The sequence below is a fragment of the Artibeus jamaicensis genome, unplaced genomic scaffold, assembly GCF_021234435.1.
Source record: "Artibeus jamaicensis isolate MK-2021 breed Jamaican fruit bat unplaced genomic scaffold, CSHL_Jam_final contig_233, whole genome shotgun sequence".
NCBI classification, from domain to species: Eukaryota; Metazoa; Chordata; class Mammalia; order Chiroptera; family Phyllostomidae; genus Artibeus; species Artibeus jamaicensis.
The window spans coordinates 26,699,226-26,716,418 of record NW_026521486.1 but is presented as its reverse complement, the minus strand read 5'-3'; the positions used below and the strand labels follow the sequence as shown (position 1 = coordinate 26,716,418).

Genomic DNA, 17,193 nt, shown 5'->3' with positions numbered 1-17,193 from the left:
TTTTCCCTCCTCCATGTTAAACTGTTCCTAGTAGTGTGGAATTTTAGGCTCTCCAGACTGTCTACAAATGGGTATAAACCCAGAAGAGTAACTATATTCCCACAGATCATGAAACTAGTTGTCTATTACAACTGACATTTTCTCCAGGTGAGTTAAATCATCTCTTATTCAACAAAGTAAAATATTCATTAAAATACAGACTTCTTTCTGGTCTGCTGTGGCGTTCCTCCAGACCTATGGCATACCGAGCATTAATGCCTTGAGTGATGCCAATATACATTTATCAAAAAATGAGTCCTAAATGTTCATTCACAATATGTAACTAAAACAGTGATTTTAGGAGTTAACAGCTTTTTGTTAATAATTCTGAATTAGAATCACATTTTATAAATGACCACATATTAACTATATTAAAAAAAACAGTAAGAAATCTTTCATATGGAAAAATGGGTTTGATAAATAAATAAATTTGGAGGTGAATGCTGGAGATACAAAGATAAAAAGGTTTCTTTACTAAAGACTCCTAAGCCTTTCTAACATGAACTAGAAAATGGAAGTATACAAGGATGAATACTAATCTCTTCATCTCAGATGCACCTCAAAAAGAGCACCTCAACCACGGTTAATGCCTTTCCACTCTTTAGTTTTACTTCCCCCCCTTTTATTCCCCCCTTTTATTACCTGTACTGTATATGGGCTTGCATATGACATCTTTCTAAATTATTTAAATTAGGTGACTGCCATTTTAATTTCACTGGATATAATTCCATGTGAACTCAAGATTTTCTTTAATGAGAAGTGTGATTACATAAGTAACTTTCAGCTAAACCTCTAAGTGATGGGCTATTTAATGAAGAAAAATTGCCTTGAATGGCTGCCAAACAGTTTAGGAGATACAAGCTAAACCTTGAAAATAATCTGATTTACAGCTTCTTGAGAGGTACAAATAAAATAGTAGTGTGTATCTCCTCATAGTAGTAGTAAGCCAGTTAAAACTAGTTCAAGTTAAGAATTATTTAAAAACTCTTATTTAGTCAATTATAATTTGTTGGTTATAATTAGAATGAATCATTACAGCCATCCCTTCCAAAGAAACAATACTCATTTCTGTTGTTTACAGTGGCAGATGACAAAGGCATATAGTTTAAGTCTTCTATATAACCATTCAATATAAGGGCTGCTATTTAAGACAGTCAGGAAAACTAAGTTACACTGCATTTGAAAAGACACATTGTCTTCAAAGTAACGACGAGAATTTTCTGTCTAACCTGTCCACTTGATTACAGTCATATTTCATTGTAGACAAAACTAAAGCTTCAGTTCAATGATTCAGCAAGTTACCTGTAGGTAGTAAGTGTATCGTTGTCTGAGATGGTCCACTTGTTGGCACCCCAGACGGTTGAAGAGGTGGTGCTGGCTGGATAGGTTGCAATGGTCGAGACACAGGCTGAGAAGAAGCTATGGCTGACACAGGAGTGTGATTTTGCTTTTTAGTGTCTGTTAATTAAAAGTGGGACATTACAATTATTGATAGAAAAAAATTAAAAATATAGGTTTTTCCTTTATGGGCAAATTTAACATTTGCTTGCCACTAACTCACATTTACTGCTTAGCAAACAATTTCTTTCTGTTTTAATTACATGTATTTGCCAATGTGAAAACCACAGATTCCAATTCACATTTATAGAAATACAATTTTATGTTTTGTTTGATTTTTATGGAAGAATACTTGTTTGAACTCAATACATCATATCAATTAAAACTATTTCACTTCCTATATTTATATATGTCTACATATATACTATATCAAGGACGTTCTCCTAGACAAATACCTATAAACTGATGAGTTTTTCACCACAGATCATAAATCCTAATTAGTCTGTTATTTAGATTCTTTTGTTTAATAAAGCAGATGGCTGCTTATTTACATTATCCAGTCTTTACAGTAAAATACAGAGTGTCTATCTCAAAAAAGTCTACAATAGCCAATGAAATTAATGTATGCATATCAGAAGAAGCCCTTGAAAACAGGCAGTCACTATACAATATAACATAAAGAGTATAAGTTAAAAGCTCTTCTATCCCAAACGATCCTCACTGATTTCTGTCTTATAGAATTCTAAAATGTAAATAAGTTTCTATGTAAATAAAATTCTAAAATGTAAATAAAATGTAAGGCTTTAGGAAGTAAAAATTTAACTGGGTGCTACAGAAAATAATGCACTTTAGAATAAGAGAATTTGAAGTACATCAAAGGTGGGGCAATGGAAAAAGATCCCAAGAGGCAGGGTTGCTGGAAAGAGAAATGGCAAGAGCACCAGAATAGCCCTACCTGGGTTCTCTCAAAAATAACCTGTATTTATTTGCCCTCTAGGAATTCATTATATTTAGATTTCTCTATAAAAAATAGTGAAAACAATACGGATAATTTGAAACTTTTTAAGAACAGTCATAGTGGTAATGAATTCAACCATGACAAATGATGGCATAACTCTTTCAATTTTATACTTTATACAAAAAAAGTGACTGTACTGTCACAAAACCAACTGTACTTAATAGCTGCTTAATCAATAGCTACTTATTTTTTTCCTAAAATCAAATGAAATACCTTATTCCCTAAAATGTGACTTTTTAAATCTTTAGATTTTTTTTATATTTAATGTCTTTAAGGTAGTTAACTTAGTATCTCATCATACCAGAACTTCCACATGCATTATATAATTATCACCACGGAGATTTACAGATAAGTCACTGAACAAATTTATTTTGTACAGGCAAATAAAATTGAGAAATACTTTATATCTTGAATCATTGTTTGATAATTACATCATAAATTAATAAAGTAAAGGCTCAGAGAAGTCTGTATTAAGAAAAAAAAAAACCTCACAACTAGGGGTGGTGAAACAATACTATATGCAGATGATGTGTTACAGAATTGTACACCTGAAACCTATATAATTTTATTCTATTCTTTTAAAAGAAACTAAAAAAACAAAAAAGATTTTATTTATTTATTTTTAGAGAGACGGGAAGAGAAGGAGAAAGAGAGGGAGAGAAACATTAATGTGTGGTTGCCTCTCGCGCACCCCTGACTGGGGACCTGATGGGTAACCTAGGCATGTGCCCTGACTGGGAATAGGACAGTGACCCTTTGGTTCACAGGTCCATGCTCAATCCACTGAGCTACACCAGCCAGGGTGAAACCTATATAATTTTATTAACCGATGTCACCCTAATAAACTCAATAAAAAAGAAAAATAACATGTAATTTTGTTTACTACACATTTCCTAAGCATATTTAACCATGAAACTTTTTACTCATAGAATGTCTATTAACAATGCAGAAGAATAATTTGGACTATTGGTTAATATCTATCTCATATTATTTCTAAATATTATAACTCAGAATAATGCTGAGAATTTTGGGTGTGCATACTTTTTAACATTACTTTCATTTTCACTTAACTACTATAATGCTAAATGTAATTATTTCAAATAACCAATTACACGTACACACAATTAAAAGTAACTACATTACAACACACACGCATAAGGCACTGGGAGTCAGAAAACCTGGGTTGGATATACACTTCCCTTACCGATTTTGTAGTCTATCAATCTATCCTCGACTCTAAAATGGGCATTATGTGGTTATTGCAGAGATCAAGTGAAGTAACAGATATAAAAAGATAGGTGTTCCATAAGTTTAATATTCTCCTAATTGCTCTGTTTTCCTCTATGCTTTTTTATATTCACTCAAGATTTGATTTTCATTTTTTAATTCTAATCTAAAAAACTCTCATTCTAGAAAGGATATGAATACACCAAACATAAGCTATTTCATCAAATATCACACTAGACTGAAATAAAAAAATAATATCAACGCATCACTTAGTATGATTAGTTATATTAAGTACCTTGTGAAGCTCCACTCTCTTCATCATCCATTGTGAGGTCAATGACACCACCTGAATCACTGCCTGTGACTTTTCCACTCTGAAAAACAAAACCTTTTCATTTTACAAAAGAAACATTGGCAGACATAAATAAAACATGAAATAATAAGGAGGAAAATTCTATAAGGATAATGAATAGGCTGGTTCAATGACTATCATTTTCTCTTGTGTTGTTTTGTACAGTATCATACTGTGCAGGCTTGTAGCTCAGGAGCAACAGGCTAGACCATACAACCTAGGTGTGTAATAGGCTAGACCATCTAGGTTTGTGTAGGTGCACTCTATGACACTCACATTAATGATGAAATCCCTTAATGACACATTTCTCAGAAGGTTATCTCAGGTGTTAATCTGCTAGACTGACTATAAATGCTAATCATAATTACTTTATGATATATTATACTGCAGATCAACTAAAACCAATGAAGTTTTCATTTGCAAAACCCAAATTTTGTGAAGTTAAAGAAAATAAGCCCCTGAAGCTAGAAATTTTGGGTCCATTCCCAAGTTAATAATATCAATTGTAAGTCCTACAATTATAAACCTGGAGTCATGATAATGACTTCAAAGAAAATGACTTATTAACACTGCAAATCTGTAAAATCTAATACTAAAAGTACTTAACAAATCCACAAAGAAGGTAACAGAACCCAGTCACTACAAAATATCACTAAGGTCCATTTTTCAAAATTTACTAAACTTTAAATTTATCAAAAATTACTAGACAAATATACAAAGAACAGTAAAATACAACCAAAGAGAAAAGATAGTTAATTGGAAATGATTCCAACTGAAGCCAGATGTTGAATTTAGCAAAGACTGCAAAGTAGCTGCTAAAAATATGTTCATGTGGCTCAGTTGGTTGGGCTTCAACACACAAACCAAAAGGTCACAGGTTTGATTCCTGGTCAGGGCACATTCCTATGTTGCAGGTTCAGTCCTCAGTTGGGGTGCTTACGAAAGGAAACCAATAGATGTTTCTCTCTCACACTGATGTTTCTCTCCCCCTCTCCCTCTCTCTCTCTCTAAAAATAAATAAATAAAAACCTTTAAAAAAAAAGTTGCTGGGTGAGGATAAATAAAATTTAAAAATATATGTTCAGCCATGTGACAGACGTTACTCAGTGGTTGGGTACCGACCCGTAAAGTGCGATGGTTCAATGATCAGTCAGGTAATTGAACCTAAAATGGCTGGGTTTGTGGGTTCTGCCTCCAGTTGGGGGCATACGAGAGGCAACCAATCATTGTTCCTCTCCCACTTCAAAGTTTCTCTCTTCTTCTTTCTCCCTTCCTTCCCCTCTAAAAGTTAAAAAAATATATTAACAATTGTGTAATTTTAAGAGGTAGAAACTGAAAAACAAAAATAGAAACAGATTAAGGTATTTTTTAAAAACCCAAAAGTTTGGCAAAAAGCAAAAAATAACCAAACCACATAGAAACAAAATTTAGATAAAACAAATCTAAAAAATTACAGAACAGCAGACCTAGATATAACCATATCAATTATACTACATGTAAACAGATTAAAATTTCCTGTCAAAATATAGGGATGTCAGATGGGATATCAAGAAATCAAGAAATAACTATATATTCTTCCTCCTAGATGCTCATTTTAAATGAAAGACACAAACACACTGAAAAAAGTAAGCATAGTTTCTTGTGATCATATAAATAGTAGATAAAATACAAAGAGGGAAACTTTATATATAAAGGGCCTATTTGTCTATTTCTCCCATTAATTTTGTTACCTTCATTTCATGTTTTGATGTTCTACTACAAAGTTCATATTTTTCTATAATGTATACTCTATAACTAGACAAGGCCTACAATCAAATCTCATCTGCTAAATTGTATTTTTAATAATCATAACCTGACATTCAATTTATCTATTTTTAAAAGACTTTAATTGCTCTATTACACTTGTCCCATTTCCCCTCCTTTATTCCCCTCTGCCCTGCACACCCCCTCCCACCTGCATTCCCCCACTGTAGTTCATGTCCATGGGTTATACATATAAGTTCTTAGGCTTCTACATTTCCTACATGACTCTTAACCACCCCTCTGTCTATTGTACCTACCATTTAGGCTACCTAATCTTTGTACCTTTTCCCTGTTGCCCCTCCCTGTGCCCCGCTGATAACCCTCCATGTGGATCTTCATTTCTGGGATTCTGTTCCTATTTTCGTTGTTTGCTTAGTGTGCTTTTGTTTTCAGATTCAGTTGTTAATAGCTATGAATTTGTCATGATTTTATTGTTCTTATTTTTTATCTTCTTTTTCTTGGCTAAGTCCCTTTAACACTTCATATAATAAGAGCTTGGTGATGATGAACTCTGACTTGACCTTATCTAGGAAGCACTTTTATCTGTCCTTCCATTCTAAATGATAGCTTTGCTGGTTAGAGTAATCTTGGATGTACGTCCTTGCCTCTCATGATTTTGAATACTTCTTTCTAGCCCCTTCTTGCCTGTAAGGTTTAAGAAATCAGCTGACAGTCTTATGGGAACTCCTTTGTAGGTAACTGTCTCCTTTTCTCTTGCTGCTTTTAAGATTCTTTCCTTATTCTTTAATCTTGCTGCTTTTAAGATTCTTTCCTTATCTATAATCATGATGTGCCTTGGTGTGTTCTTCCTTGGGTCCAACTTCTTTGGGATTCTCTGAGCTTCCTGGACTTCCTATAAGTGTATTTCTTGTGCCAGACTGGGGAAATTCCCCTTCATTATTTGTTTAAATAAGTTTTCAATTTCTTGCTCTTCCTCTTCTCCTTCTGGCACCCCTATGATTCAGATAATGGAATGTTTAAAGATGTCCTGCAGGTTCCTAAGCCTCTCATTTTTTAAAATTCTTGTTTCTTTATTCTATTTTGGTTAAATATTTCTCTCTTCTGCTCCAAACCACTGATTTGAGTCCCAGTTTCCTTCCCATCACTGTTGGTTCTCTTCACATTTTCCTTTATTTCACTTTTCATAGCCTTCACTTTTTCCTCTAGTTTGTGACCATATTCAACCATTTCTGTAAGCATCCTGGTTACCAGTGTTTTGAATTGTGCATCTGATAAGTTGGCTATCTCTTCATTGCTTAGTTGTTCTTTTTCTGGAGCTGTGATCTGTTCGTTCATTTGGGCTTTTTTTGTGTGTGTCTCTGCACATCTGTTACGTATGACGGGTGGAGCCTTAAGTTTTCACCAGCACAGGGCAATCCATGTCACTGCGCTGTGACACTGTATGTGAGGGAGGGGTCAGAGAGGAAACTGTCACTTTCTCTACTCTCTGCCAGTTTTCAGTTACTTCCCCTGCTACCCACATGCAAATTGGGCCCTTCTGGTGCTGATTCCTGGGTTGGTGGATTTGTGTACATTCTAGGACCCTGTGGGTCTCTCCAATAAAGTCTCCTGTGAGGCCAGGAGTTTTTCCCATTGCCTCAACCCCCACAGGTATTTTCAGTCAGAGGCTCTGAGGCTTTATTTCCCTGAACTGGAACCCGGGTTGCTTGGTATATCTTGCTCTCCAGTTATTCCTACTGGTTTATCCGCATATGAATGTGGGACTGCCCAGTCCACAAGGTGCTGCCTCTCCTGGTCTACCAGCCACCACCTTGCTGTGAGTCCTCTCCACCCGGCTGCCTCTCCTGTCTCTGCCCCTCCTACTGGTCTGGATGAATGTTTTTTCTTTAACTCCTTGGTTGTCGGACTTACATACAGTTCAATTTTCTATTAGTTCTGGTTGTTTTTTGTTTTTAAATTTGTTGTTTCCTTCTTTTGGTTGTACAAGGAGGCACAACCTCCTTGTCTATTTAACACTTTTATTTAACACAGTAAATAAATGTCTATTTATGCCTCCATCTTGGCCAGAAGTCCCAATTTATCTATTATCACATGCTATAGGAAGTTTCCTGGATATATTTTCTTTTTGAGAGATAAAATTGGTAATTATTTCAGTAATTATTAACAGTAATTTTAAGATGACAGCTAGCACTATTGCTATTGGGCTCTGTACTAAATATTTATATTCATTAACCAATCTAATCTTTACAATAATCCTATGAAGTGGGTAACAGCATTAGCCATATTTTATAGGTGAAAAATTCAAGGTGTTAAGTATAAAATCCAAGCCCAAAGTCTATCCACTAATAAGTGACAACAGCCAGGTTGTTTGACTCTAATAGCTTATTTCTGTCATTAGGTACAGATTAAGCAGACACATATACATATGTGTATCGTTACATTTTTTTCTGCTATCATTTCTGAGAAAACTCATCAGAGACATTACACATTTATATCTGCATTTACACATATTACTGAAGTTCTCAACTTGCAACTATTAAAAAAAATCTTAGTTGCCATTAAGTAGGTTTTAATACTAAGAAATGTATTTTACTTAAAGTTACTTCCCCTAAATGACCATTCTCATTAAATGAACACTAAGGAAATTTCAAGAGAGCAAGGATACTACTGGCTTGTAGGGTTTTTTTGTTGTTTGTTTTCTATAATGAAACAAATAAAAATTACATATATGAATGGTTACAGTAGGGCATTTCAACAATTGGGAAGAAAGTTAAACACAGAAGACCTGGTGTTCACTCTTCACACATCTCTCCTAGGAACTTGGAACTATAAAAGAGACTTGGGTAGCTACCAAGAAGTAGCCCTTTGAACTTTTCCATTAATGATTAATAATTTTCTTAACTACACCTTGAAAAATGGACTGGATCATACTGGCTTGTCAAGACTGATGTGAACAAACATCAAGATAGTAGATGTACATTCGATTTTACTGTCCGAATGTTGCATTTGAACTGTCCTGGCTGGTTACATAAGAAAGATGTAGCTATATAATCAGCTCTCAAAACTACCTCAGACCTTGAGACTCAATGAAACTTTGTTGGGCAGAGATTCTTGGCACATGTCCTTGAAGTTAATAACAAGAAAGTACATCCTATGTGATGTTGAAGAATTTTTTTTTTTGACACAGAAGGATTTAGAAGCCTGTGCTTAACCTCTCTGAACCCCACTTGATGTATCTTTTTCCTGTTATTTTTGCTTTCTGCCTTTTTGCTGTGTAAACTGTAACCATGAGTATCCTGCTGTGAGCCTTATGAATCCTAGTAAATCACCAAAATTGAGGGTGAGCTTGAGTCTCTCAAAATAGCAATATAACTACACATAGCAACATAAAAAGAATATTGTTTTATAATGTATGCTGATGATTTGAATAAATGTATAAATTTTTCACTCCATGAAATATGAGGTCTATCCAGAAAAAGTCCAGCCACTGTTAATATAACAAGGAAGGTTTGTGCAACATCCATGTAACCTGGCAGCCAAGGAGAGTGGACTGGAATGTGCACGTGTAAACAATGATGACTTCACTGTTAGTAGTCAGTGGGGGCAGGAGACACTGTTGAGTGAGCATATGGGCTGTGTAGCTGTCACATTCAAAATGACTGAGCAAACAGAGCAAAGATTCTGCATCCAATTTTGTGTTAAACTTGAACATTCCTCCGTGGAAATTATTCAGATGATTCAGAAGGCACACAGGTATGGGCAACAGGTGATTGGCAGCTTCATCACAACGATGCACCCGCTCATGCATCATGTCTTGTGCAGAGATTCTGGCAAAACATCAAATCACCCAGGTGACTCAGACCCCCTACATCCCGGATTTGGCACCCTGCAATTTCTGACTCTTCCACTAAAATCACCTTTGAAAGGTAAGAGATTTCAAACCATCGACAAGATTCAGGAAAATATAACAGGGTAGCTGATGGCAATTGGGAGAACTGTGTGAGGACCCAAGGTGCCCATGTTGAAGGGGACTGAGGCGTCACTGTCCTATGTACAATGTTTCTTGTATCTTCTTCAATAAATGTTTATTTTTTATATTATATGGCTGGGTACCTTCTGGACAGACCTCATATACTATTAATGTATTATGTAAAATGAGATATATGAGTAAAACATGTAGTAATACTATATTTTATGTGAAATATGTTAAGAACTTATTTGGAGGACATTAGAGAAATCTTCATTCAAGGACTACAAAAATATTTTACATATTTAACTATTTCTTAAACTAGGTATGACTGAACAACAATAATTTCCACACAAGTTATTCAAAAGTCCTTCCAATTTCTATTAACTTTAACCCTGTGGAGTTTGTAGTCAAAAAAATTACAGCATAGATCGCTTGTATCCGAGAGATACATTCATTGCTAACATGTGCTTAAATGCGAAAAAAATTTTTTAAGCACCGCAAAGTAGCATTACATTTATATAATACGTGATTTTTAAATTTTCAGTCACATTATTAAATTATTAAAGAAATTATTAACAAAATATAAATCCAAGAATAAAAACTTTAAAAAAATTAAAACATGAATATTGCTAAAATATATAATAAAAAATATCTTTAACATTAATTAATTAGAATCTTCAGTAGTTGGCTTTGCAAGACATTTGTTAACAGTTATTGTAAACAATACTGCTGTGCTCAAGGCACATATGCTTTTCACAACAGCAAAAATATTTTGGCAAGCGGCTCATTTTGGATGTACACAGCACCTAATACATTCTTCTCTTTTTCTGCTTGTCAAGAGAGGTTAAGTTGTCATTAGAATTTCTTCAGTGTATGTTCGAAAATGATGAAGTTTTAGGTGTAAAGGCTTATGCACACCTGTAGAGATTTCTGATTACCTTTTTATTTGTTCTGACACTAACTGCGTTATGAGATTTCTAATATTCTGTGCCTTATTTTCACATTGTTGTTCAGAATATGAATCACTGACCATTTATTCCTGCAATATTCAAAATTATGTAGAATATAACCGTAGGCCACCTTACGGTTTTTCTGGCCACATTACACGTACCTATCATTTGGTCCAGAGTGTCAACTCCTGACTTTGTTTGGCGGTAACATTCTATTATGCCAGGCTTTTGCATATCTAAATATATGGTGTCATCAAAATGCATACTTGAAACTAAATTTACCTTTTTCCCCTCTTTTTGGGTATATGAGATACAAGTGAGCAATCTGCACCAATTGCAAATAAGTTGTCTTTTTTCAGGCCTTCTTTTAGTAGAAAGAAATTCAGGGGACAGTTGGGGTATATTCTTATGAACAGGATCTACTTATGAAAGTTACTTCTTTGTCCTTCCCTTCCCTCCCCACCCCCCACCTTTTTTTTTTTTTTTTAATCAGTGTATTGTTGCTTCTGATGCATCCCCTGCTGGGAACTGGCCTGCAACCCAGGCATGTGTGCCCTGACTAGGAATCGAACCACAATCTTTTGGTTCGCAGGCCCATGCTCAATCCACTGAGTTACACCAGCCAGGGCTGAAAGTTACCTCTTTTTGAAGTCGGAGACAAAATTTATATTAGTGAACCAATTATCTGCTGTAATATTATGTCCTGAGGAGTAAATGGCTCTTCAGGTCTCTTGATTACATTTGATGGTTTATTACTAATCAAGTAAGGACTGTCAAGCTGCTTACTGTCATATATTTCAAGATTTCCTGTGTAAAAAAACTTTTGAACTGACTATAGCCAAAATTTTTATATCATATTTACTCGGTGTGGAGGGATAAATGATCTAAACTGACATTTGCCTCTAAATCCAGGTAACATTTTGTCTGTTGTTACATTCTGTCCCATAGAGTAACAATTTTCTACAAACAGCTGAGAAAATGTCCCTCACAACTGCTAATGTGTTTACTTATAGGCATTCTAAGACGGTAAGTTTATCATCAAACCTGATACAATTATGAATAAATCTAAATCTCCATAAAGATATTAAGTCTAAAAAGTTCAATCCCACTATCATCTAGCCCATAAAAGATGCAAATTTAGCTCATTGCTGTGATGTAAACCAGCAAGATACAAGAAGCCTAAAAATGCTTTCAATTCAGTTTTGTCTATTCATTTAGCATCTCTTTCTCATGAAAATCAGCTCAATATAGAATCAATGTATTCATTTGTATATAATAAGATTAGATCTAAAATATCATTTGTGATAAAGCAGTTCAAAGTTTAAAGTTCTATTCTGACACTTTTTGCATTTCGCTGAATACACAGAAGATGACACAAAATATTCTGTGGCTGTTTTCTAATTTGTCTTCTTATTGGATTTTCCCTCCATTTTCATTCTTTATCCTTTCCAAAAATATACTTTTCATTCCTATCTATTTCATCTTCACTAGAAATATCTTCCTTAGTACTGGAATCTTTTGAACTAACTTCTACATAATCTTCATCTACTAAATCACTTTCATTTTCACATTTTACTTTATCATTCTCATCATTGGACTGGATGGAATACAATTGGCTGAAGTTCTTCAACACCTGTTAGGTTATCAAATCAATATATATTTCCAGCCATTTTCAACAATAAATGAAAACCAAACAAAACAACCCTGACTTCCAAGTTTGTGGAAAAATTAAAAATTAAAAATAACTACACCAACACTGACTTCAGAGTTTGCTACATCTCTCAGATACAATTTACTATTGAATATCACACACCCTTACAACAAAACTGATAGCTTAAGCACAGCTTAACATCAGTAACAGATGAATTGAGCAGCTAGTCATGACCTTGAACCTATGCACTCGATATATGTAACAATATTTAACAAAATAGTTTGCTTGTGTCTCTCAAATCAGCCATGACCTCCACAGAGTTAAAGTGTTAAAGAGTTTAGAAGTACAATTATGTAAGATTTGTCATAGAAAAAATAAGGTAGTCACAAGCACATACTTAAATAGTGATATTCTAAAGAATCACAGGCTATTTCACACTACTTTCTATTTGCTAATAAGGGGCATATAACAAGCTAATTTCTTAATAAATATTAAAAAAACCAAGAGTGTTACATTAATAAAGTTATTTAGCAAAATGACAAAACTTTATTTGTACCAGAAAAGTCAAGCCAGCAAAGCATGGGTTTATAACTGGCAGTACATACATACTTCTAAAATGTTTTCTAATGATAAAATAAAGCTTGTTTATTTATTATTCATATCTACAACTGGCACTCGCTCAAAGCTGAAACTTTGCTATTTCTGACAAGGCTTTGCTTTCGCAGGTAATCTGCCTAGACAAAGTGCTTGGTTGTGATTTTCATTCTCTGGTTTTGAATTCTTCTTCCTCAAAGCCAAATAAGATTTCCACCGAGAGCTCAATTTATTCTGTTGCACTCTCTTTGTTGTCTGATACAGTTACTTACTGTCTCTGTTGACTTTAATTTTTTAAAAGATTTTTATTTATTTACTTTTTTAGAGAAAGGGGAAGGGATGGAGAAAGAGAGAGAAACCTCAATGTGTAAAAGATATATCAACTGGTTGCCTCTTACCTCCCTCCAACTGGGGAACCTTGCCCACAACCCAGGCATGTGCCCTGGCTAGGAATCGAACCTGTGACCTTTTGATTTGCAGGCTGGCATTCAATCACAAAGCCACATCAGCCAGGGCTGTTTCAGGTGACTTATAACTGGTACGGGTTTGTTTCATTAAACATGGCAGTTACATAGCACAATCAATATAAAGTAAAATATTTTAGATTCAAAATCTGTGAAGTGTGGAATAATATATAATATTTTAAATTTTCTAGACTATAAAAAGAAGTTGGGTATAATTGGACTTCATATCATTTTGCTTAATTTTTCTTAATTTTTTAAAGTATTATAAATTTTATATCAATTTTAATTTCATTAAATATTTACATTATATACACTTCACTTCATATAACTTTTTGAGATGATGAAAATGTTTTATAACTATTTTCCAGTATGATAGCCACCAGCCATATGTGGCTATTGAGACTTCACATGGAGTGAATTAAAATTTAAATTAAATTTAATTAATTAATTAAAATTCAATTTTAATTTGAAAAGCTACATTTGACTAGTGGCTATTATTTTAGACACTATAACTTTAGAAGAACTGTCCTAAGAAACACAGCCATAACAGCATCATTTTCCTATCCTGAAAATGTTACTTACCTTGTCTGAACAACAACAAAAATCACTGAAATAAAGATGTTTATAAATTTTTTATTTTAGGTTTATTTTATAAAGTAAAGCTAGCCTTCCAATAAATGTTAAATAAAACCCACCAGCTCTATCATAATGATCAACATTTTGTATATCACATGTTTCCTAAAAAGTACTCCATATACTTTTAATTGGAAATATAGCTAAAATCCACAAGATAGCCTCAGAAATAATCACAATTTTGATCTTTAATATCATACATAAAATTGCCAAAATTTGTACAAAATTAAATATTTTTTACTTTAAATCATTTATGATTTCTTCAATTACAGTTAACATACATTATATTAGTTTCAGGATTATAACCCAGTGATTAAATATTATATAATTTACTATGTTATCCTGATAGAATCTCACGTACCTGCCACCACACAGTTATTACAATATTATTGACTGTATTCCCTATGCTCTACTTTACATCTCCATGACTGTTCTGTAAATACTAATTTGTACTTATTCCTTTTATCTTTATCAACATCCCCTTAAAACTCCTTCTATCTGACAACTATCAAAAACAGCTTCTGTATCTATGAATCCCTCTGTTCTGTTTATCAATTTTCATTTTCAATTTAATTGTTGGTAGGTATGTATTTATTGCCACTTCATTATTCATATTTTTATCTTTTTTTCTTCTTAAAGACAACCCTTTTAATATTTCACCTAATAGTGGTTTGATGGTGGTGAACTAACTCCTTTAGCTCTTTCTTCTCTGGGAAGCTCTTTATATGTCCTTGAACTCTAAATGTCAGCTTTTGCTGTGTAGAGTGATCTAAATTGTAGGTCCTTGCTTTTTATAACTTTGAATATTTCATACTAATCTCTTCTAGCCTGCAAAATTTCATCTGAGAAATTAGCCAACAGTTTTATGGGGCTCCCTTGTAAGTAACTAACTGCTTTTCTCTTGCTGCTTTTGAGATTCTCTTTTTGTATCTAATCTTGGCGTAGGCCTCTTTAGGCTCATCTTGTTTGGTACTCTGTGCTTCCTGGATTTGCATGTCTATTTCCTTCACGAGGTTAGAAAAGTTTTTCATCATTATTTTTTTTTTTTACCTAGGTTTCAAATTCTTTGCTCTCTTATCCTTCTGGCATCCCTATGATGTGAAGTTTGGTATACTTAAGTTGTCCAGGGTTTCCTTACACTACCCTCACTTTTTTTGGATTCTTCTTCTTTTCCTGTTCTGCTTGTTTTCTGTGCCCTTATTTTCCAAATCTCTGAATTGACCCTCTGCTTCATCTACTCCACTGTGACTTCCTGTATTCTTCATTTCTGACTGGTTCTTTTCATGTTTCCTACCTCTTTGTTCACATTCTAAATTCACCTGGCATACTTATAACCTGTGTTTTTAACTCTGCATCTGGTAGATTGCCTTTCTCCATTTTGTTTATTTCTTTTTCTGTAGTTTTGTTCTGTTCTTTCATGTGGTTTGGTTTCACGTTCTGTTCTTCAACATGATCTGAAGCTGTCCACCAGGTACATTGGCCCTGGTGCTTCCTAGGAGGTGCAGACCACGGTCAGGCATTGCCTGTGTTCTGCCTAGGGCAACCCCCGACATGGACTACAAAGCAGTTGACAGATGGCTGCTACTTATGCTGGGCTTGGAGGTGCCCAGGAGAGGCCAAGCTGCAAACAAATGCCGACAGCCCCTAGTGCTGGGCCTGAGGCCACTTAGCAGGAGGTACTGGACATGCTGGGGCCAGAGGCTGCTTATTTGAGAATTTTTAGGAAAGTGGGACACATGAGATGAGACAGGCAGTTCACATAAAAAAGCTATCACACACAACTTGGGCTGGCCCACAATTTGGGTGGAGTGGGGTCTTAGGTTAATCACCAGGGCAGGGCAAACAGTGACAGGCACATTTGTCTGGAAGAAAGCTGCTTCTAAAGCTCTCGCTATTATGCCAGAGAATTCAGTTCATCCTGTATGTTACTGATGCCTTTTGAGCTGCTGCACCAGTCCTGGGATTAAAGCAAGTTAGTCCAAGTCAGTTCGCATGCAGACCCTTTAAGAGGAACACCTGGGACCCTAGAAGCCGTCTGCTTCACTTAGCCACAATCTCTACTGGCTTCTACAGCTAGAAGTTATGGGGATTTCTCTACTTGGCACTGGAACCCTGGATTGGGGGGCCTGGTGTGGGGTTGGGACCCCTCATTCCTCAGAGAGAACCGCTGGAGCCAAGATAATCCTACCAATTGTTACGTATGTGTAAAACCAAACTGTTCCATGTCTGCACCTTTCCTAACAGTCTCATTGTGCCTTCTTCTTTACAGTCTTAGTTGTATGACTTCAGTTAGATTTCATGTGGTTCAGACTGATGGTTGTTCCTTAGTTTAGTTGTAATTTTCAAGTGGTTGTGAAAGAATGCAAGCATTTACCTGTGCTGCCATCTGGACTGGAGGCTGAAACTAATATTTCTAATAGCTTTAATTTGATCTATAAACCACTAGTATAACCAGCTTTGTCAAAAATCCTTCATTTTAGAGCAAAAGTCCTAACTGAAGATCATTATGTCCTTGTTTTAAAATTCATGTCATTTATTCATGCCTGACTTATTCAAGACTTTTTGTTTTTCTTGGAAAAACATGATTTCCTTGAAATGATTAAGAGGCAGGCAGAAAGTAAAACTATCAACCTAATGACTTTTCAATAAGTCTATTATAATACCTAAAGCAATATTGTGAAAGAAATAGGAAGAATATTGTTAATATATGAAAAAAGTACTCCATCCCTGGATAATTAAAATTTAATACAAAAAAAGTACAAAGATTTGCAAAATACTAATCAGTGATCAGAAGACCAAAATTTTCCTTCTAAATAGCTATGTCTGATCAGCTTTAAAGAAACTAAAACGGTGCTTCTCTAACATGCATTGGGAGTATATGTATATATGTGTGTGTGGCGGGGGGAATGAGTGAGACCTTTAAAAAGACGAGGCAGAATGAAGCTACATGTGCAGACTGAATCTTTACGCCATATGAGGGCAAATATTAGACTGTCAATTATATGAGCCATGCAGTAGGTTAACATAATGAACTAATATTATCTCTAAGAGAATTACTAAGTAAAGAAAACTCAATTCTTATCAAATATTACAGAGAAGTTATTGGAAATCTTTGAAAAGTTGTAAAGAACACACTTAGAATAATTTTCATTGTATTAAAGATAACTGATGGAAATCCATTCTCTAGTGAACT

General features: G+C 34.6%; 1 protein-coding gene across 3 annotated transcripts in view; it reads right to left on the bottom strand.

The window, feature by feature from the left end:
- Nucleotides 1-17,193, bottom strand: part of ATF7IP (activating transcription factor 7 interacting protein) — a 118,202-nt gene that overhangs the window by 9,521 nt on the left and 91,488 nt on the right. For all 3 annotated transcript variants that reach the window (XM_037136567.2, XM_037136566.2, XM_037136565.2), the window contains exons 11-12: nt 3,918-3,996; nt 1,342-1,497 (exon numbers count right to left, since the gene is read on the bottom strand). In XM_037136567.2, the coding sequence (XP_036992462.2) occupies nt 1,342-1,497; nt 3,918-3,996 (235 nt within the window). The remainder of the gene's footprint in view (nt 1-1,341; nt 1,498-3,917; nt 3,997-17,193) is intronic.